This window comes from Aphanomyces astaci (genome assembly GCF_000520075.1).
Source record: "Aphanomyces astaci strain APO3 unplaced genomic scaffold supercont1.42, whole genome shotgun sequence".
NCBI classification, from domain to species: domain Eukaryota; phylum Oomycota; class Saprolegniomycetes; order Saprolegniales; family Verrucalvaceae; genus Aphanomyces; species Aphanomyces astaci.
The window spans coordinates 194,870-215,483 of NW_009798305.1; the positions used below are offsets into that span (position 1 = coordinate 194,870).

General features: G+C 49.2%; 6 protein-coding genes across 6 annotated transcripts; 1 reads left to right on the forward strand and 5 right to left on the reverse strand.

Annotated features, from left to right (window-relative positions):
• Positions 1-1,353, reverse strand: H257_12677 (hypothetical protein; the record flags this gene model as incomplete). The annotated part of the gene is made up of 4 exons (XM_009839968.1): positions 1-204; positions 497-686; positions 757-1,132; positions 1,218-1,353. The coding sequence occupies 4 exons, from the start codon at positions 1,351-1,353 to the stop codon at positions 1-3; spliced, it is 906 nt and encodes a 301-aa protein (XP_009838270.1).
• A 1,142-nt stretch (positions 1,354-2,495) lies between these two features.
• Positions 2,496-3,188, reverse strand: H257_12678 (hypothetical protein; the record flags this gene model as incomplete). Its single annotated transcript, XM_009839969.1, has 1 exon — positions 2,496-3,188. The coding sequence occupies one exon, from the start codon at positions 3,186-3,188 to the stop codon at positions 2,496-2,498; it is 693 nt and encodes a 230-aa protein (XP_009838271.1).
• A 12,410-nt stretch (positions 3,189-15,598) lies between these two features.
• H257_12679 (hypothetical protein) lies at positions 15,599-16,747 on the reverse strand (the record flags this gene model as incomplete). Its single annotated transcript, XM_009839970.1, has 2 exons — positions 15,599-16,452; positions 16,543-16,747. The coding sequence occupies 2 exons, from the start codon at positions 16,745-16,747 to the stop codon at positions 15,599-15,601; spliced, it is 1,059 nt and encodes a 352-aa protein (XP_009838272.1).
• Positions 16,748-16,769: 22 nt separating this feature from the next.
• Positions 16,770-18,317, reverse strand: H257_12680 (hypothetical protein; the record flags this gene model as incomplete). Its single annotated transcript, XM_009839971.1, has 5 exons — positions 16,770-17,125; positions 17,187-17,325; positions 17,416-17,760; positions 18,058-18,236; positions 18,302-18,317. 5 exons carry the CDS (start codon positions 18,315-18,317, stop codon positions 16,770-16,772), a joined length of 1,035 nt encoding a protein of 344 aa, XP_009838273.1.
• Positions 18,318-18,414: 97 nt separating this feature from the next.
• H257_12681 (hypothetical protein) lies at positions 18,415-18,857 on the reverse strand (the record flags this gene model as incomplete). Its single annotated transcript, XM_009839972.1, has 2 exons — positions 18,415-18,715; positions 18,778-18,857. The coding sequence occupies 2 exons, from the start codon at positions 18,855-18,857 to the stop codon at positions 18,415-18,417; spliced, it is 381 nt and encodes a 126-aa protein (XP_009838274.1).
• Positions 18,858-19,576: 719 nt separating this feature from the next.
• On the forward strand, positions 19,577-20,556 carry H257_12682 (hypothetical protein; the record flags this gene model as incomplete). The annotated part of the gene is made up of 2 exons (XM_009839973.1): positions 19,577-20,060; positions 20,162-20,556. The coding sequence occupies 2 exons, from the start codon at positions 19,577-19,579 to the stop codon at positions 20,554-20,556; spliced, it is 879 nt and encodes a 292-aa protein (XP_009838275.1).
• Positions 20,557-20,614: the final 58 nt, after the last annotated feature.

The following is a 20,614-nucleotide window of genomic DNA, read 5'->3' on the forward strand; positions in this document are numbered from 1 at the left end:
TTAGGTCAATATGCTGTTGCATGCCCATGTCCCGGAAAACACGGCGAGGTCATCCGCCAACGGAGTTTTTGTGTTGGTGTTGTCGCACAAGAGGTTGCCGCCCACGGCCAATGTTTGGTCATGACGATGCGCGCTGTCGCTGGTTGTCCACGCGGCGAGTACGCACGGAAACTGAAGGTCCACCTTGAACGACTTGTACTTTAGCTACAGTAAACTCGTGCGACGGGACTATCCGCGTGGCTACTATATATCTTTGACCGAGAGGAGAAGCTCTACTGGGGAACGAGGTGCCGTGACCACCTTGACGTCCACGAAACCAATCGGGCCGATCGTTTGTCGAAATATTCGGAACGCGCAATCTCCGCCACGAAAAAGGCGTCCATGAGATCCGAGGGTGGCAACGTTTGATTTTGAACCAACATTTTATCCATTGTTAGGTTGGACGCATACCAAACCGTATGGCGAATCAAGCTCGCGTCATGAGGTTCGATGACACTTCCAGGGCATCGAACGTGTCGACCAACCGAATAGACTTGTAGTTTTGCCAGTCGGGGGTGAACACCGTCACATTCCACCCGCGCCAGTGCATCACTTCGTCACGTTCTGACGTCGCCTGTCGCGAGCGTTGAACGGCCAGCCACCACAGTCGGCTTCGTTCCGACTCGTTTGCAACGGGAGTGCGGATGCTAATACAGTATCCAACAACACTCTACCAGACGGGGCCACTGCACGTTACGCAAAACGCTCTCCAAGTACACGGCGCCGTTTGCAGCGTAGTTTTGGTGGCACCAAGCTTGTAGTTTGGCAGAGTTGGCCATGTCCCACGTCTTGCCAAAGTCCAGCCAACAGTACTGCGTGGAAATCCAAGGTGCGAGGCAAGCGTCCATACTGCGCAGCCCCCGCACGACAGTCGCAACGTCCGTAGCGTCCGTTGAGGCCATGACTTGCGACGTGTAGAGCGGCGGGGTTAGTATCACAGGGGCTGTCGGTGGCGTATTGTTGTAGTTGGCATCGTCGGAAAAGATCGAGTCGTCCAATGCCAACACGCTGCAGCGTAGGGCCGATGGAGCGTCTGAGCAGTGAACCACCTCGACAAAAATACATGCTCGCGCGTCGCGTTGAAGCCTGGTCACTAGAAATCGTTGGCCATGTTGGTGGATGCAAGGAACAAGTAGGTCACGCTGCCAACGATGGTCGCAAACACATACAAAACGCACCGACAAGTACATTCCATCGAGGATCGTGATGTTGCTGTGAAGGGGGATCTCGAACGATGCCCACATCGGGGGGGGGCAGTTGGTACGGCCCGTACGATGGGGAAAGTTGGAGAATCGTGGTGTTTGTGTTGCACATCGGTTGATTTCAAAAATGGGTATATATCTCCGTCCTGCTTCATCATTACTCTGTAGTATCGAATTCTAAACAGTCCTAAAGGTAACGGGTTAGATAAATTCCTGGTGAACAACCCATAGTTCAGTTCTTTTGCCCTTGGACAAGGCTTGGTATGGTTGGAAACCGATATAGACGTGGAACCTTGGAACCTCTATAATTTTGAGTACAATTTTCAGTCGTATATTTTAACCTTCCTTTTTGTATGTAATTGTGAATAGAAATTCAGGGGTTCACTGTATGATTGGTGCATATTCAAATAACGATCTATAATTGGTGCATTCCCGTACGACCTAAATTGGCACATACGCCATAAATTGGCACTTTACGTTAACATAAGCTCGCTTTGGTGCTTATGGCCTCGCGACGCAGCGCATGAGTTGAATCATGTATGCTCTACTAATCCTCAAACGTCATCAAGTCAGTTGCACTCATCGAATCCCAGGAGATGAGTCAATGATACACCATGTACATGTCCCGAGTCAGTCATTTGTAGCGACTGTGTCGGTAACACCTCATTCATTTGATCACATCTTCCATTACTTTAAGCACGAGTATGTTGTGCTCTCACGAACTGGTAAGAGTGGTCACCCTCCTGGCATACCAAAGAAGCACGCGGTACTAGCGATGCTACTGCACTTTTACTCAGCCAAGAGGCATTATCTCTTGGACGTGGTCGAGCAAGAGATCAATCGAAGCCGCACACCAACTCTTACCGCTTGCTTTCGGCATGGGCATTTTGAAAGTGGAAACCCGACGTCCACGAACGTTTGGTGGGAACGTGAAGTCCAAATCGTTGGTTTACCTCTTAATATTTGTATCAACTATCAAAGTAATTTTGTGTGAAAGTTGTATGTCATAAATTGGCAGTACTTTGTAAATAGTAAGTACAGTAATACACAACTTGGATATGTGGATTAAAAATTTAAAACTAAAAAAAGATGCTAATTGACCCATGGTTGTCGCGGAATTAACACTTTTGGCAGCCCTTCATTTCAGATACGAGGACAAGTTTTAGAGACGTATTTGGACGCTTCGAAGGTTCTGGTGAGGCACCTCCCTTAGGTGTATCAACGCTTGAACATCTACGTTAACATTAATCACATCTAGCACACCGAGTGCGCCCTGGTCAGTGTCACCACGCGTCCGTTTAGGGCTTGGATATCACGAGTATTAGGATGGTGAATGACGTTGGACCACTGCTTCAACTGCGCCTTGGAGAGCTTATGCACCTTTTGCAGCACATTCCACTCGACACCTTCAGTGAACGGCTCCGTCGTGAGCGAGCCAGAGTATTGAAAGACGTTGCTGTTGCTCACACGCAGACTCGACGGGTCGAGCGCCGCCAGCGTAAAGTTGTCGCCAGGCTTGGTCAACTGGTCAAACTGGCTGAAAACTTGAGTCAAGAACGGGTTGGGCTTGTCGTGGGGGTCCAAGTCAAAGAAGATACCGACCACAGCCAGGTTCTTGTCCTTGTCAGCGTGCACAAAGTGCACTTCGAACGGGTACTGCTTGCCCCCGAGGGTGTGTTCGCTGGGGGCGTGGGGGTGGAGTTGCAGCGACTGGTATATCTTGCCGTTCAGGGTCAAGTACGAGTCGCGCCCCCCCGACCACGTGGCCTTGACGGTATGGTCCTCTTGCGACACCACAGCCGAAGCTGTGTTGAACGCGATGGAGAAGTTGCCGGAGTTGGCGACGGGCTTGGCCGAGGCAGGCAAGTCGATGGGGGACTGACTCATGAGTGTTTGGCCTGTCACGATGGCAATAGCGGCAGCGATGGCGTACAAGAAGAACTTCATGAGGGCAGTTGGGGGGGAAATGAAATGTGGAACGGATTGGGTTGAACACCGAGGGGTTGTGCTGTCTGAGACATTTCGTGGAATGTGGACTGTTGCATGACGTTCAGTACATTGGTTATTTGGTCATACTTATAATAATATCCAGATGAATTGACTACTACTAGTGTTTTCGTGTTGGACAGATAATTAATTATACACGTGGACAGCAATACAGTGGTGGCCGGTAAAAGCCGACGAAAGTTGCACTGCTGTACTGTACATAACAGTAAATAAATTTGAAAAGTACCGAACACATTTGATTGGACATAAATTGTGATATTCTTATCTGGTGAATCCAGAAGATTATTGACGAATCTGGTTCCAGTGTGGATCCAGCGAGTACAATTCCCTCTTTAAAACAGTCCCACTGTTGTTTTGACCAGAAAATACTGTTTCAATGAGATTTATATGGAACTTTGTATGCTCAGACCACCTCTCCTCTTACCTCGGAGATCTAGCATCGTATGTACTCACCGGGGGTAGGACGGAGTCCCCGGTTACAGGGCCGGATGTAATAATTCCCTCATTTACAGTTAAACAGTACAGTATTTCGGGTCAAAACAACAGTGGAACTTTTTCATGAGGGAATTAATTATTTATCAGCGAAGTATCAAATGTCACCTTCAATATACCTGATGTCGAAGAAGTATAGAAGCGCAAAATGGCCAAGAGTTGGTTAGCCAATGCCTACTCGAAGGTGAACATAGTAAGTACGTGGAGCAAATCAACAATCATGTGTATCATTCAGGTATAATTCCTATGTTTGTCGACAAAAGTGGATTAAAACTACAAGTTTGTCGGTAAGTATACAGGATTGTTTTCGTGCCAAGAATTGAAGAACTTCATTAGTTCCCTCGCAGAGGAATGTCTTAAAAATGATAATCCAAACTTAATCATTAGTACTACAGTTGTACGTAGTACTACTGTAGTTGTAATTTAGGGTGTAAACTAACAGTAAGTAACATCATACGCACCGAATTGATTGGAGGATTTCTGCGCTTCACAGCCAGTGCTTGTATGACATTTGCATTGAATCATCGTCTCCATTTTTGCACCCTGGTATAAACGAATAACCCAACCCATGAAATATAATAATATATTCACTTTGAAGGGAATTTGGAGAATTGATGAAGAAGCTCGGTTGACTGTGGTGCACTCCACCACTTGCCTTGTCAATAGTATAGACTAGCGATTGACAGCTTGAATGATTATATGATAAGTTGATATCCCACTTGCGAGTACAAAGCATTGATTGTGGGCAAGAACGCCTTCTTGCGTCGTGGTGCTTGAGGTTATACGTGGGGGTGAGCAAGTCGTTGTCGACGGCTTCGGTTGCAAACCAATGTCCTTGACAGATGTGGAGTCCCGCGTCTTTGAACTCGCGCGCAATGTCCTTGTGCACCGCTGCCACCGCCTACACGTCCACTTCCGGCACGACCAGCACCGCAAACTGTCGCCATACATGGATGGCATTGGTTGCGGCTCAGTGATATTATAACTTTACATGTAATTACTGATATATGTTTAACATAATGTCCTGAGTAATGCTATCTATATGTGATATTTTCAAAAGTATTTCCTTGTATAGTCAGGTTATTCTATGAACGTGGCTTGCTCGGAACCTCCAATATTTAATACCCCTTGTTGGCAAGTACATCTATACATTTATATTGTTGAATGAGTGCAAAAATCGAGGATCCACTGTACTGTCCAGTTGAGGCGTACATAATTGATCCAAGATTGGCCAATCATGGAACATTAGTATGTTCCGTGACAGTTGGCTATCATATGACTTTTTTTATTTTATGTGATATCATCAAAGTGCAACTGTGATACAAATTCGTAGATAAACAGCAGTGCAACTTTCGTTGGACGGTATAAGTTCGTTCAGGATGGGTGAAGGCCCTTATACAGGGAAAGACGGACGCAACGCCTACTTTCGTCTTCGAGTACTTTATGAATTCTGTCATTACATTGCTCACACTAACTTACATGAAATACGAAAACTATTCTAGCCAATAACACAGCGTTCACAAAATAATATTCGCATCAAGCACTAACTAGGCAATAAAATAGAGGTAATATAATTCTGGGTCTAAACAACTTGAAAAAATGAACAATCCAAAAATTTTGCAATGAATACGAGAGGTCACGATTGTTCCAAGGATGAGCTCCTTATATATGTGATATAGTGTATGAAACTGCAATAAGCGTAAGCAGATGACGCGAGGACGTCGTGGTTAAACACGAAGATGCAAGTGGAGGGGGCGAGGGTCCTAGTCCCGGACGCATTAAAAAAAATCTAGAGCGACGTCGTGAGCACATCTGGAAACCTACAGGGAACGTCAGAATGTAAGGCCTACCAAAAAAACAAACGTTGCACTCCTCAATTGTCCAATAGAATTGGATTGTGAAAATAACGGTACATGATTGGTGGATGTTTCTAAATACAAATCAATTTTATTGCTTCGCTAAACTTATATCTCATAATATACAGTCCGAAAAGAAATTATAGACGTAAATTTTTCCAGTTTGAAAGGAGTACCGTACTATTTTGTGGATCACTATCTCTCAGTTCACTTGAAACTGTTACAAAACTTGGCAGTCTCACATGTCAATCATTCTCAAGAAATCTACAATTTTCAAAAAATTGACTGAAAAGAAATTATAGACGCACTTTTTGATTAGTCAATTTTTTGAAAATTGTAGATTTCTTGAGAATGATTGAGACTGTGCCCAAATCCTTTTGCGGGCAAAGTTTTGTAACAGTTTCAAGTGAACTGAGCAATAGTGATCCACAAAATAGTACGGTACTCCTTTCAAACTGGAAAAATTTAGGGTGCGTCTATAATTTCTTTTCGGACTGTAAGATCACGACCGTATATTATTATGTCTTGCACAGCGAATGTTTCAATTCCACTAGGTGCCCGCTATGACGAAGACCACGACTTCCGACACGATAACTATGTCTTCCTCGTGTCAAGTGTCGTGGTCTTCCCACCGTGGTGGTCTCGTTCTTAGGGTGTTCTACAGTCGTACGCGCTCATAATTGTCAAGAGTTATTACAGTCATGACGTTACGAGCTATTCGAATTACCATTTTAACGAGTATGTGAAGGAGTAATGCTAATTTAGCACTTCTGCAAATATCGTCTTCATTCAATCACGTCGTCAAGGGCTCTCATCTCAAGAATTGACCCCGGAGTAACGTTATAACTTGCTTGTTATAAGTCTTTGTCCAACACAATCTATCTACGCACCGGTAGTACTCAGTACGAATAGTAACTTAACAGCGTCTGCACAATCATATAATACCAATCATAAAAAATACTGCGCATTTCAGTGATCTGTCGAAAAACCTACAATTGATTCCATGTCCGACACGTTTCTACAGTGCTGGCGATAAGTATAGCACGATAAGTTTTCTGGACATAACTCGAAAAGCAGAGAGTCTCGTGTATTCAAACCATGTTCACATGACTTCAACACTGAAACAATTCAACCATGTATCCAACATAACACTCCTAGTACTTGGTTTTGTTTTCTCGGAGCTGGAGCACACTCACGCATCGCTTCTGCATAGTGTTGACCAAGTTATGCATGACTTCTTAGGACACATCGTCCTAGGCCTTCATAATGGCACAAATCAGGTCGCTCTTCGACATGGATTGGCGTCCATTGACGTACACAGCACGCGCCAAGATGCCCCATAAGGTTTGAGTCTGGAGACTTCGCAGGCCAGAACATAACGGGAACATTCTCGCGTTCCAAAAACGCCTTCGTCTCGATAGACGAGTGAATTGGGGAATTATCTTGCTGGAAGATGCAGTCCCGGCCGTAGAGTTGGTCAATAAACGGCAGCAGGTACTCCGATAGAGTCCATATGTAGGCGGTGCTGTCCTGAACACCATTTAAAATGCACAATTTCGTCTTACCCATGGTACTGAAACCGGCCCATACCATAACATTGCCGCCACCCGACTGCCGCTTGAACAATACATGGGTCTCCTTACGCAAATCGTGCCAGTAACACTTAAGAAAGTCGGGGCCATCGAGGTTGAACTTTTTCTCGTCACTAAAAACGACGTATTGCTGCTCGGCTGTCCAAACGATATTTTCCATAGCCCAAGATTGGCGGTTTTTCTTGTGCTGGTCTGTGAGCAACGGAGCCGTCTTGGCCTTGACATACTTCAAGTGCGGCACACTGCAGAGCAAGAGACGCACTTGTATTGGCTTTATGGACAATTGGAGGGCGTCAACTAGCTCTTTGGAGCTAATGTAGGCGTTGGATGCCGTACGAAAGAGCCGCTGAACTTCTTGTGGGGTGACTTTCGGTGGCCTTCCTGTGCGCTTGTTGACATTGTAGGACTCGGGGTCGGCAAGGAAGTGCGTAACGGCCTTTCGGGAACGTCCCACAAGTGTTGCCATCTCGGTTTGGCTCTTGCCGGCTTTGTGCAAGGCCAATACCATGCCTTGCTCGTCAGGACTTAGTCTTGGGCCTGCTGGCATGGATTCACACACTCGTTTGAAAAGCTTAAGAAGGCGGGAATCGAATCAGGTAATTGGTGGGAACAGAAAAAACGCGCTTATATTGGTTTTAAACGCTTGGAGTGTGATAATAAACGTGGGTGTTCTATACTTTTTGCTATGCCAAAAAATAGGTAAAACGGTTTCTTCTATTTTGAATCGGTATGGTCAATCCGATTGCTGTGAAAGGTCATGCCGAGTGTTTGTGAGATGTACCTGAGAAAGATAGTATAGCTTTTGTTGTTGAAAGCAACGCTTTTCTTTCCCTTGTTGGCAAAAATGCATGTGTGCTATACTTATCGCCAGCACTGTAAGCTTATTTTGACGCATAATATATTTAACTCCACAATACAAAAGAATGAACTTGAAGCCATGAATATTATTTCGAATGATGAACCTGATTGACAGGAATTTAATTCATACTTCGAAGTTCGATAGCCAATCAAATGATCCTATATTGATCCCCCTCGAAGAAAAAGTAGGCCTTGCATTCTGAAGGTCCCTGTAGATGAAGTGTGAGTGGATGGGGAGAAGTAAGGTCATCACACGAGCATACTCTCTTAAGCTATACCAGCCCCACGAAGTTATTTGTCTGTTCGAAGCCTCATCAAGATATTGAGGTCTATATAATCTTGCATAGTTTAATCAAGATGAAAATATAGGTCAATATAATCCAGCATACTTTAATCAAGATCATATATTCCGCCAAAAACTGAATATTCGAAATATGCCTTTGTGGGACACCTCCAAAATGTGAATTATCTGAACCAAACGCAAATGTCAATCATAGATATTGTCTCGCAGGTACAACCTCTAAGCTTACTTCTTATACCGTACTTTTCTACGACATTTCCGCAGATACATCGCCTAGTTCGTTGTATTCAACACGAATCCGTTGGGCGATCATTATGTTACCGAAAGCCGTGGGCATAGGAACACTTTTAGGAATCTTTACAGTTACTTGATTACTAACGTTAGTAATATTTTTTCAAAAACTGTGGGTTTAGGATAGGAGTTTGTCGCGCCTCGAATGTTCTCTACATCTGCGTGGGGGTGCGCGTGATGTTCCTGAGGGGTACGGGGCATTGCCTGGGGTAAGCGATAGCAACCCACTGGCGATGCGCCAAACCCCAGAAAATGAAGACTGTACTTCTTCCTAACAAATGTAGGTTCGAAGTCGTCAGGATTCCGATGTTTCAAGGCTTTTCGTGGGGCACGTTCTTGCGCACACACTTGGTTTGTTTCCAGGTACTCAAGTGATATTTGATGCGCGAAACGCCATTCCTAACTCCTGCCAGTACACTAGCGCAATAGCGTGTTAAAGTTTAGGGGTCATGGCGCACTAACTACTTTGACTTCTCCAGAACATGAGGGAGGTATGAAATCAAATCTGGAATTGTATCTGTCGAATGAGCCAATCAGATTGCGAATAAGAGGAGAAATGTAAATTTAGTCTAATCAGAAATCAAGTGTTGCAATAATACGTCACAGAGTACTGATCTCCCCCCAGTTCGAAACGGTACACACTCGATAATTTTTATAATCGGATAAAATTAATACTTCGGAGGTAATTTCAAACATTAAAACTTGGACGTTTCAGAATGAAGGCGCGGATGTCCTTGGCGGACAAAACCAACTTGTACGCTGAGCACATGAAAAAACCCCATGCCACATATTCCGAATTGGCCTGTATGCGATGGAAGCAATTAAGCTGGCATCACCACCAGCAAAGGCTACAGTTGAAAATGCCATTAAACGCCACGATACTATGAGCCAGCTAGCGGATCTCAAGTCACGATCAATGGATCGACATGTGCGCATGCCCGAGCTCGATACCAAGATCCTGTCATGGGTATTCCGGTGCGAAGAACTCGGTGTGTGCGTCACTGGTGAACAATACAACGATGAATATCAACTGGACAAAATACTACGATGAATATCAACTGGACATGAATTGGCCCCTCAAGATCTCCAAAGGATGGCTCTAGAAATTCCAAAGCACAAGTGACGTATACAACATGGTGGATGATACGTCATTCTTCTGGTGTGTGTCGCATAGAAGCTGTGTTGCTGGAACAAAGAAGTCCACGAAAAGAATCACGCTCGCGCTTACCACCAACGCCACCGGAACGGACATGGCAGCCGAGATGCTTCCAAGACCGCAGTGCCGTGGATCTTGGCTTTGACTACATGTCAAGCAAGAAGGGATGGATGAATGAAGATATTTTTGACACATACCTGCGAAAGTTGGACCCAAGTATGGAGGCTGCGAGCCGCAACATCTTACTGCTTGTCGATAATGCGTCACCCTGCTGACCTGCTGACAAACGTCAGTTTGAAGATGCTGCCGCCCAACACGACTGCTTACCTCCAATCCCAGGTTGCTGGGATGATTGCGTCGTTCAAGGCGAAGGTGAAACAACGGCAAGTTCAGAATGTCCTGGAGAAAATCGACTCCGTTGTGGCTGGTCACCAAGACAGGCTCTACGAAGTGCCACTTGTTGAGGCCATGGCTTGGGCGAAAGATGCCTGGCACGCTGTATCGTTGACGACGATTGTTAACTGCTGGTCCAGAACGGGCATTCTCCACTGCGATGCCCCGGTACAGAGTTCGTGACCAGGTGGTTCTACAATAATTAGTAACCTCATAAACGCATATACTGTTATCACTGTATTTAATCAGCCGTTTCGAACTGGGGGGAGATTAGTAGTATTACACAATCTCATTACAATAACAGTTGTACATTATAATACTGTAGTACATGTACATACCCGTCTCATCAACGTTGTAGACGCAGTCATCCCCGTAGGAAAAGCACTCGCGGTGGAAAAGTCTTCGTGCACCTCGGCAAGGGCGCCTTACTTCAACTTGATTTTGGTGGGGCGCTGCCTGGATAAGCTATGACGGTCACAAAACTGATGGAATGGTTTGACGACCGAGGAGTACGCGGCCTCTAGTTTCTTGATAGATAGGTACCCCAGCAACCAGTCGCGTTGGTTGGCTTTAAATCCAAGTATGTACGTTGTGGTTAACGCATATGATATCTCGGACATAGTTCATGTCTTCAACGAGTACCTAAGGGTCTGGGAACAGCTCGCAACGTCCACCCGCTCGAGCTTCATACGTTTTTTTGATAATATCAAAGGCTAGCAGCTCAAAGCGCTGGTCACACCACGAGCATTGCGTCCGTCATGGAATCCCAAGAGCTACATAATCTTGTAGGACGTCAGACATCGGTAATAATACTTTGATATACAGCTTTGAGCGAAGCATTTAATTCCGCCAATAAGATTGTTGTATTTCCATGTTGAAATCGTACTGGATAGTAGCAATCGCTACTTACATAAATCTTCGGTAGTGCGCGCAATTTTGTGGGCGGATGCTCTGTCGTCGGTCGCTACTCTAAGGCTTGGTCAATGTGGAAGAAGAAAAGAAAAAGACAGTAATGAAACCGGGCCCTATGAGACCCTATGCGCTTCCCACTATCCGAAAATGACTACTACATATATGTATGAAAGAGATAAATTTGTGTTGTACATCTCAGATAAATTTCTGAGAAAATTTAAATTATAACGAATCAGCTTCGACCATATCCATATCACCCGTCGTGTGAGCCGTCAATTAATGAGCCCTCTTAGGAACTTTTAAAAACGAACGGAGCCAATCAGAATCGTTTCCGTCGTACTTTGAAATCACTTTTTCAAAGTACGATGGTAAGTCAAGTTTTGGTCGTGTTTTGGGATATTTCTGCATTCCAAGTAGGTTAAAAAGATTGGATTACGTTTTACTTGATATAAGTACTACCTCTGTCCGGTTTTAATTGTCGTGATTTTTTCACAGTGGGATCAAAAATCAGTAGAATTTTGTAAAGAGTTGTGATTAGCCAAAACAAATAATTGAAAGCAAGGCGAATCGAATGGCGGTCGAATGACCAAGATTGGCATCATGGCTCACAAGACACACGAATTTGAATGTCCTTGCACTTTTCATTTGAAAAATACATACGTCGGTCTCGCATGAAGTTTCGCCGCCTCCATGAAAACGAAAAGATCGCTATATATGCTGTTCTGCTGCATAACAACACCACCGGAAAGCCACGCTATGGAGATGTTAAGCAACAAGCTGAGGCTTATAATGTGACCGAGCGCACCATACAGCGTGTCTGGACCCGTGGACAAGCCGACATGTCGTTCAAACCTACGCTGTCGCGACAAAGAAAGCCAGAGGACATTTTGACCTTTCAAGAACGAGTTTCAAAGCTGCATCCAACACAAAAGATGGATTTCCGCACCATGGCAGAAGCCTTGGATATTCCAAAACCTACTCTGTACGACTGCTTCGCCTCTGGCATCATTGTCCACAAACACTCGTCGTTGAAACCGTTGCTGACCTCCGAAAACATGCAAGCAAGAAAGCAATACGCGCTCGCCTTAACCGATGTCGTCTCCGGCTATGTCATTTTCGACGCCATGATGGACCGAGTCTTCTTGGACGAGAAGTGGTTCTAACGTGAATTCCTTGTGGAGATTGGCCGTGGTGGTGCCAGGAAGCAGCAAATGTCCGATGGATGATGTCGTCACCTGTTGTCGCTCCAGCCTTGGAACAAACACGCTTGACACTAACGAGGTCAATTCAGAAGTAATTTAGAGGTTAAGTTCACTCTCTATCTGGTCGGCTACATCTTAACTCATCTTCCATCTTCCAAATTGTATACTAAAGGATACTGGTCAATCAAAGCACAGTATTCGAGGAAATTTCAACAACACAAATATACGGTGCTGTGAAGTTGCCTTTCGGCGGGACCGTCATTTCGCCGACAACACTTTCCCCATGGCTAGTTTTCGCCATGATCTTTAGCCATCTACTTGACTATGATAGGCGCCCTCGCTGTCCTGCAAAAGGCCGCAAACAACGCAGGTACGTCTTCTTGGATGTTCGTGGCTGGTTCCCACGAATTCTCCAGAGCTTGGACACCGCGCGATTTGATAGCACTTCATACGTCTTCTTTGTCGCGACATAGCGAGCCGAGTCGATCGCCTCAACTTCAAAACCTTCGGAGTTGTGCGCTACATGAGCGAGGAAATCTTCGGCCAGGTGGAGGTCTTTGTCCGCGTAGAACTTGAGCCGGCTGGTATGCGCTGGTCGTTCGTCCCCGGTCACAAGGTTTCGGACGTTGTACACCCAACTGCTGGTCACACCTGTAACCACAGCCGGTCCACACCATTTGGTCCGAAGCTTAGACCGCTGGTGCCGCCAGACGTCTTGGTATAGCACATAATCGCCCACAACGAATTGGGCCAACTGCACCCCTTTCTTCGAGTCGTGCGTCTTTCTTGCACGCTCGCGATTCTTCGCATTCGTGGCTGCCATTTTCTTGTGCATTCTATCCAACGCTTCTCGGGCGTCATGAATATTGACCCGTCGGGCTGATTCCACTTCGGCCAATGTCGCTGTCTTCACCCGTCCGGGTAACACGATCGTGTCCATAGGGGACATTGGGGGGCGGCTGGACATGGCCGTGACAGGTGCTACGCCACCGAGGGATGGCGACGGCAGCTGGTTCATGATCAGCATGATCACCAGGTGGATCTCGGGCCATTGAGTCGTGGTCATATGCCAGTCACTGAGGCACGCCCGAAACAGTCGGAGCAGCTGGCGCATTACGACTTCGACGGTGTCGTTGGCCCATGGACATCGGGCCGTCGTGAAATGGTGGTGAGCCCCGAGGGAATGTTGGAGCTCGGCGACGACTTGGTTCTTGAAGTGGGTGCCTTGGTCCGACACCCATTCATAACAAATGCCAAAGACTGCAAACCATTGCTTCACAAACAGTGCAGTTGCTTCCTTGGCAGGGAAAAGCCACACCATCTTGCTGGCGTCACACTTGACAACCAGCAGGTACTTGTCCCCGGTCATCGACTCTCCCATGAAAACGAAATCCCAATGGATCAAACCGTTTGGTTTCTCGGAATTAGAGTCACCCGTAACGCTAGCACAGTGCAGGCAACGGCCAACGAAGAACTGTACATCGGTCTTCTGAGTGGTCCACCAACAGAACTGGGACAGGCTCGCCAGGATCAGATCGGCTCCGCAGTGTCCAGCCAGGCTGGCATGAGCTCACACGCTCAACCGCAGCTGTAATTCCACCGCGCCGTCCGGGATCTACAGCAGGTTGTCCACCAACCGCATGGTCCACGGTTCGCCGTTGCCAACATCCACCTGGTGTTGACCCAACTCGTTGAGTTCCAGCGACTCGGGTATGTTTGGGCCGTTTCGGCTTAGATTGTCCTGCTGCGCTGTGGCAATAGCCGTCAGCGTAGGCCATTGAACAATTCGCTCCGCAATGGGGAGACAAGTAACGGTTCTTGGCTGTTTGCATAGATGGACTTGAGTGGTGAGCCCCATCGAGACAAGAGGTCGGCCCAAACATTGGCTTCACCCGGTATGTCATGGATTTCACAGCAGGGTCCAGAGTTCCAACTTCTGGGCCGTATACATGGGAACAGACGCCATCACAGCCGTCTGGTTGAAAATAAACTTCACGTTGCGATGGTATGGTTGAAAATAAACTTCAGGTTGCGATGGTATGTGTAAAGGTTGAAACCAGCCGAAGGATGCAGAAGGTAGTCAGCCCGAATAAGGGTCTCGACTATAGTATACGCTTCCTTTTCCACAATCGCCCACTGGCCGGTGGCGCAACATAAGGGGCTCATGCTCCTGAGCTTCCAATGGCCGGTCCAATTGGTCCGGGGGCACTTGGGTGATCACGGCTCCCCAGTGGTCTTCCGATGCATCAGCGAACACACACAACCGCATCTCAGGGTTGGGATGGCTGACCACAACCTTGGCCAGCGCCTTCTTGGTAGCTTCTAACGCTACCACGTGGGTTTCGTCCCATCCGAGGTCGGCTAGCGACACCGTCGCAGCCAACTGCTTGGTGTGCTTCCTGCCAACAGCTGTGAAAACGCGTTCCAACACCGAAGTCAGATCGCGCACCAACAATTGAAAGCGGGTATGGACATTCGCATCCAATTGAGCGCACACACATACTGTTTCAGGTCGGCTCCGGTCTTCGGGGGGGCTGGCAGTAACTGAAGCGCTTCCACTCGGATCGGGTCATGCTTCATACCAGCGCCGCTGATGATGCGGCCGCACCACTTTGCCTCCTTGACGAAGAATTGGCACTTCTTGGGGTGCAGCTTCAGCCCTTTGATGGCGCACACCTCTAACACATCTGCCAAAGCAGACAACAGACCAGCCGGGGTCTTGTGGTAACCCAGCAGCTCGTCCAGCCAGGCCAAAATACATTTGTACCGCTGGCCGGCAAACATGACTTGAACAGTTGACTGGCAATAGGCCACGCTATCGCTGCCGCCTTGCATCACCCGATTGGACGTGTACACGTCCGTGTCGGTGAGGAAAGAGAACATATCTTGGCAGGTCGGGTCCAGTGCAAACTGTCAGTAGCCCTTGAAGAAGTCCAACAGGAAAAAGCAGGTGGCACCGTTCAGGTGGCCCACCACGACTTCCAGCATGGGCATCGGCCATGCAATTTGCTCCGTCTGACCATTTACCGGACGGAGGTCCACTGTCATACGAAACTCATCCTTCGTATGGGGCTTGCGGACAATAAGGGGGGCACAGGCCCACCGACTGGTCGGGTTGCGGTAAATGAATCCGGCCGACTCCAACTCTTCCATGTGCTTCTGCATGAACTCACGCCGAGGCAGGGAATAACGCCGTGCCTTGCAGCGCACCGGCTTGGCTTCCTTGGCCAGGTGCACCTTCAGTGGGGGCATACTGACCGGTGGGGCTCGGCCCAAAGTAAGACGAAACACATCCACTTATTTGGTAAGGAGTTGGGCCAATACAACGGCAAACTCCGGCCCACACCCGGCTGCCAACGCGTCAGACACACGGGTGTCCAATACCAGCTGGACCTTGGCTTGTTCCACCATCGGGTCAACTGGGGTCATGTCGGGGAAAAAGGCGGCCAATTCCATTGGCACCAACACCTGTTCCTCATCGGCTAGGTCGTCGGTCAGTTCTTGCTTGGTAGCTAGCATGACGGCCTTGACAACACCGCTTGTTGATTCCACATCGGCTATGTCGTACTCGCTGCTCACCGCAGCAGCTTCTCGGAGTATGGAATGGGGATCGTACCCGAGCTTGTACATAATGGGCCGACTCAACAATATGTCGCCCACACCATGAGGTAAGTTGCCGAGCGACAACCAGCACTTCACATTGGACAGCATCAGGGGACCCGCGTCTGTGTCGAACTTGAGGTCCAACTTGACTTCTTGAGTCACCGTATGGCTCGGGCCGACAAAGCCACGAACCGCAACAGGGGCTGACAAGTCCATCACGGTCACGTCACGGCCCGCATCCTGCAGCATACGGAGGGTGTTTGGTGGGATAACGCTTTGATCAGCACCGCTGTCGAAGGACGCATCCAAAGCCACGGCCTGGGAAGCCGTGCACACCACTCGGGCCGCGCACATAATGGCCGTCTCTTCACTCGGTTCGACGACTCGCACATTCTTAACCACGGCAACAGCCCGGCCTTCTCGGGCATCAGCCCATACGATCTTGGCTCGATTCATCAACAGCTGGGCCTCGCCAGGTGCACACTTCGAGCAGGCAGCCTTGCTATTCACGGGCTGGAAGTTGGTCAACGGAACCTTGTCCACGTTGACTACGGCCACAGCCTTGGCCTTGTGCTGGGGTCGGTCCGACTTAGCACTTGTCTAGGGTTTCTCGGCTGACTTGGCTAGCGGGGGCGCACTGGCTTGTATCAACGGCTCGAACTCGCCATATCGCTTCATGTATTCAGACAACCACGTTTTGAATGCACGGGCGTCCTTCTTGAACAGACGGTTCTCGTTGAGCTTCATGAGCTCCTTGACACGCTTCTGCAGCACGCATGGTGCGATAGCTGCCATCAGGAAGTCAACCGCCAGTTTCGGCTCCGACTCGGCAAAGCCCTCCATCGACCGTCGGACCAAGATGGCCTCAAAGTCGCTCACGAGCTTGAGACTCGGCTGACTGGATAGAGCCATCCATCTTGAGCTTCGCCATGTTCTGGCAAAGCTTGGTCATGTCCACTGGGTCGCATTCACGAGCCCCGAGGAAGCAGTTTCTCCAATCTTCCTCCGTAAGTTCATGGCTCGCCTTGCCGATCTCCCAGTAGGCAATGCGCTCGACCGACAAAGGGTCCATACATGCTGTAAGGGGCATCTGCATGATCTGCTGACCCCCGGGTCTTTGAGCGTTGGCCAAAGCAATCTCGCGTCGGTACGACTCGTATTGGTCCATCAAGCGGCGCTTCTGGACCTTGGTACTTCCGTTGAACGCAGGAGCTTTGGGCACTTCAAGGAATCCATACACCAGCTGGACACCGGTTGCTGCGACCGGCGCCGGAAGTTGAACCGGGGTCGCGGTGAAAGCATGTCATCGGGCACTGGTACGCCGGCATTTCTTCGAATGCGTCGGAATGCTGGACGGAGGCCACAGCGGCGGCCCGGAGTCCTTGGGCATGATGTTCGGACGTCGCACGCTGTGCGGTCAGCTATTCCATAAAAATCTGCTGGCGGTCACGTTGGTGTGCCAGCTCGGCCATGATCTGCCGGTTCATTTCCATCTGCTCTCGGGCCTGTACTTGTTGCTGCTGATGGAGGACCATCAGCTGCTCGTACGTCTGCTGCGTCTGGCCGCCCACAGCTTGCTGTACCGAGTTAATGCGAGCACCTTGAGCATCCACCGCCTGGCGCACTTGCTGTCCCAGGTGGCGCACAGCCATGTCAGGGGGGTATTGCGCCACAGGGATGTCAATCGGCTGGGCGTATACATCTTCTTGGGACAGGATCCGGTGTAACACCATGCCGGTCTGTCCACGTGGCGTCAACGGCAGAGGCTCGCCGTGATCCATTGATGCAGCGTGGGGATATGGGAGTAGAGGTCTGAACGGGGCCTTGTCGACAAAGGTCACGGACTGGGGTAAGCGCTATCAAACACGAGAGCGCGGAGCAATTCACTAAGAATTCTTTGTTGTCGCTCCAGCCTTGGAACAAACATGCTTGACACTAACAAGGTCAATTCATAAGTAAATTAGAGGTTAAGTTCACTCTCTATCTGGTCGGCTACATCTTAAACTCGTCTTGCAAATTGTATACTAAAGGAAACTGGCCAATCAAAGCACAGTATTCTAGGAAAATTCAACAACACAAATATACGGTGCTGTGAAGTTGCCTTTCGGCGGGACCGTCATTTCGCCGACAACATCACCCTAATTCGAACGAACCATCGTGTCCAAACCTTTGACGCCGAGAAATATGGTGGCAATGCACGTGAGTTGCATGATACACAGTGTCAGAAATCGACCGAAGGATACCACGACCAGGGGACGCACCACTCGCGCGCCCATTACGTTTTTGACCATCACGATTTCGCCCATCACCGTAGAGCCCACCACCGTAGAGCCTATCACGGCCAGGGCCACACCCTGCCGACACGTAGCGGCTGGTGCAATTGAGGGAGTTCCATACAAAGTTGATGGTACATGTTCAATCAACAGTCGCTGGACTGGAAAGGTCGTGCAGCGGGTCCCCACAAACCGATTAAAGTACAGCAAATTCCGCCCGACAATGCGACCGCGTAATCAAAGGGTTTGGGCTTTGATCACAAGAGGGGGGACATTATACTCGTCAATGAGGTACGACTGCACCCTAGACGCATTGAAACCCGCCCACCACAAATCATTGGCCATCACTGGAGACAGCATCGTGAGGTAATGCCTGGTTGACGCCAACGTCAACGCAAGGTACATGAACCCAACTGACGACTTAATCACTTGATCTTTCGTCATGGACATGCCAGTAGGCGAGTCGGGGAGGTCGGACGAGGTGCTTTGGATGGAAATCGTATTGGCGACAAACGGAAGGGCAATGACAACGGAGGAGCTGGTTTGTTAGAAACTGCTCGTTACTGTTGTAAGGGATTGTCATCTCGACTCGTGTCAAACCAAGCAGGCATCGGTACCACCTGCTGGGGGGTTTTGCTGGCGTGGGGAACCACATCATTCCACTTGCCCGAATGCTGCATAATGGTCACGTCTTGCGAGTGCGGCGAATTGGAGGGAATATAACACAGCGTCGTATACAATAGATATATTTATGATCACTGATATAAAACAGCAGATAGGAAGGAATATGGATGCTGGTTCTTCTTCAAACTCGATAGGGTTTTGTAACTCCGAACGGTTACAGTCCGATACATACTGTATAACGTAGTACATAGTATGCTAACTAGTATTACTAAGGCAAGGCCATTAAGCTTAGCTCCACCCATAAAGTGACGCAGCGTTCTGGCAATGCGTGTCTGCTGTGTTTACCCGTCGTCACAGTGCATAACTAAACTCAAGCCAGTCAAGCTTGCAGTAATGCTGTGGTTACTGGAACGTTCCGCCGGCCCAGAAATCGCAGTCACCTTTTGGCATGAGCTCCGAAAGGGAACGGACATTTGGTACTCACCCACAACACGGAAAGCCCGTAGCCGACTCCGCCTAGTCCCCATTGCAGGATGCGCGATCCTCACTGCCGACCTCCTCCGCACCAGCAGCACCCAACGCCACAAGTTCATCCCTTGGACAGACATGACGTGGACACATCGGGCACGCACCACACACACCGCGGCAAAACAACCGCGCTCTATTGCCTCCACCGCTACGCACAGAACAGACCAGGCCCAACTCCTACCCGCACACCACACTCCCCCCCTACGCCACACCTGCCTGCCACCGCATCGCGGACACTACTGTCTGTATGGACTGCGGGCAATGGCACCATCCTGCCTGCATACCACATTGCCAGGTGGTCCTACGCCACTCGACCCCTACGTACGGCCTCCACACCCTCCCCCTTCGTGCCGCACGTACACACTCCGTCGGTGATGGCAGCGTCACTAACCAAGGAAAACCGTCAGCCCACGGCACATGGAGCTACCTGGGCAGAGACGGCACTACCCTTACTGGGTATATTCGGATCCACCCAGACCACATCACCCCCACACACTGCGAAGTCCACACCCTCCTGGCAGGTTTGCACCACTCTGGGGATACAGCGTTCCAAATCTGCAACAACACCACGGCCATAGGTCTTGTTGTCCTGGCCAGGTCCCTCAAACGACGCGGGGGTCAACTTCGCTACAGCAACATCCACCGAGTGGAACTTCGCTCGCTCATGGCCCTATTCAACCCAGTGGGCGCGTTTGCTGGCGACTGGATCCGCGCCCACCAAGATAGCACAAGTACTATGGACCCAGTCCTACGTGCTAAACAAGGCCTGCTGTCCACCTCACCATTCCTGCCTCCTGGGAACTCCGAGACCACCATGACCTACCTGTCACAGGTGCAACTGCCCCCTGGCTTGGCGCCATCTACAGTCGGCATGACTGGCACGCAGCACATGCCAGTAAACCGGACGCCCGCCGCACCATCCAGCCCCTCCGCCTCAACACCGGAGAATTATGCAAATGGAACCTTCCTGCCCTCTCCTTCTACTGGCGGGCTATCTGCTACACTCTCCACACTAACGTACGCAAACACCGCATTCAACCACGGTGGGACCCCCACTGCCGTACATGCCCGGCCTCCCTCGACACGCAGGAACACCGCTTTGGACTCACGCACCCGCAATGCCCCACGGCGACTTCACTCACGCAAGATCTCCTCCTCGCCCACAAGCCGTCATACCCAAAGCATGGCTCCCAGACCAAGATATCTACCTACAGGGAACGACGCTGAGTAACGGCGTGATGGGGACTTGTGATTGGACAGAGAGGCGGTTCGAATTGGCCAATTG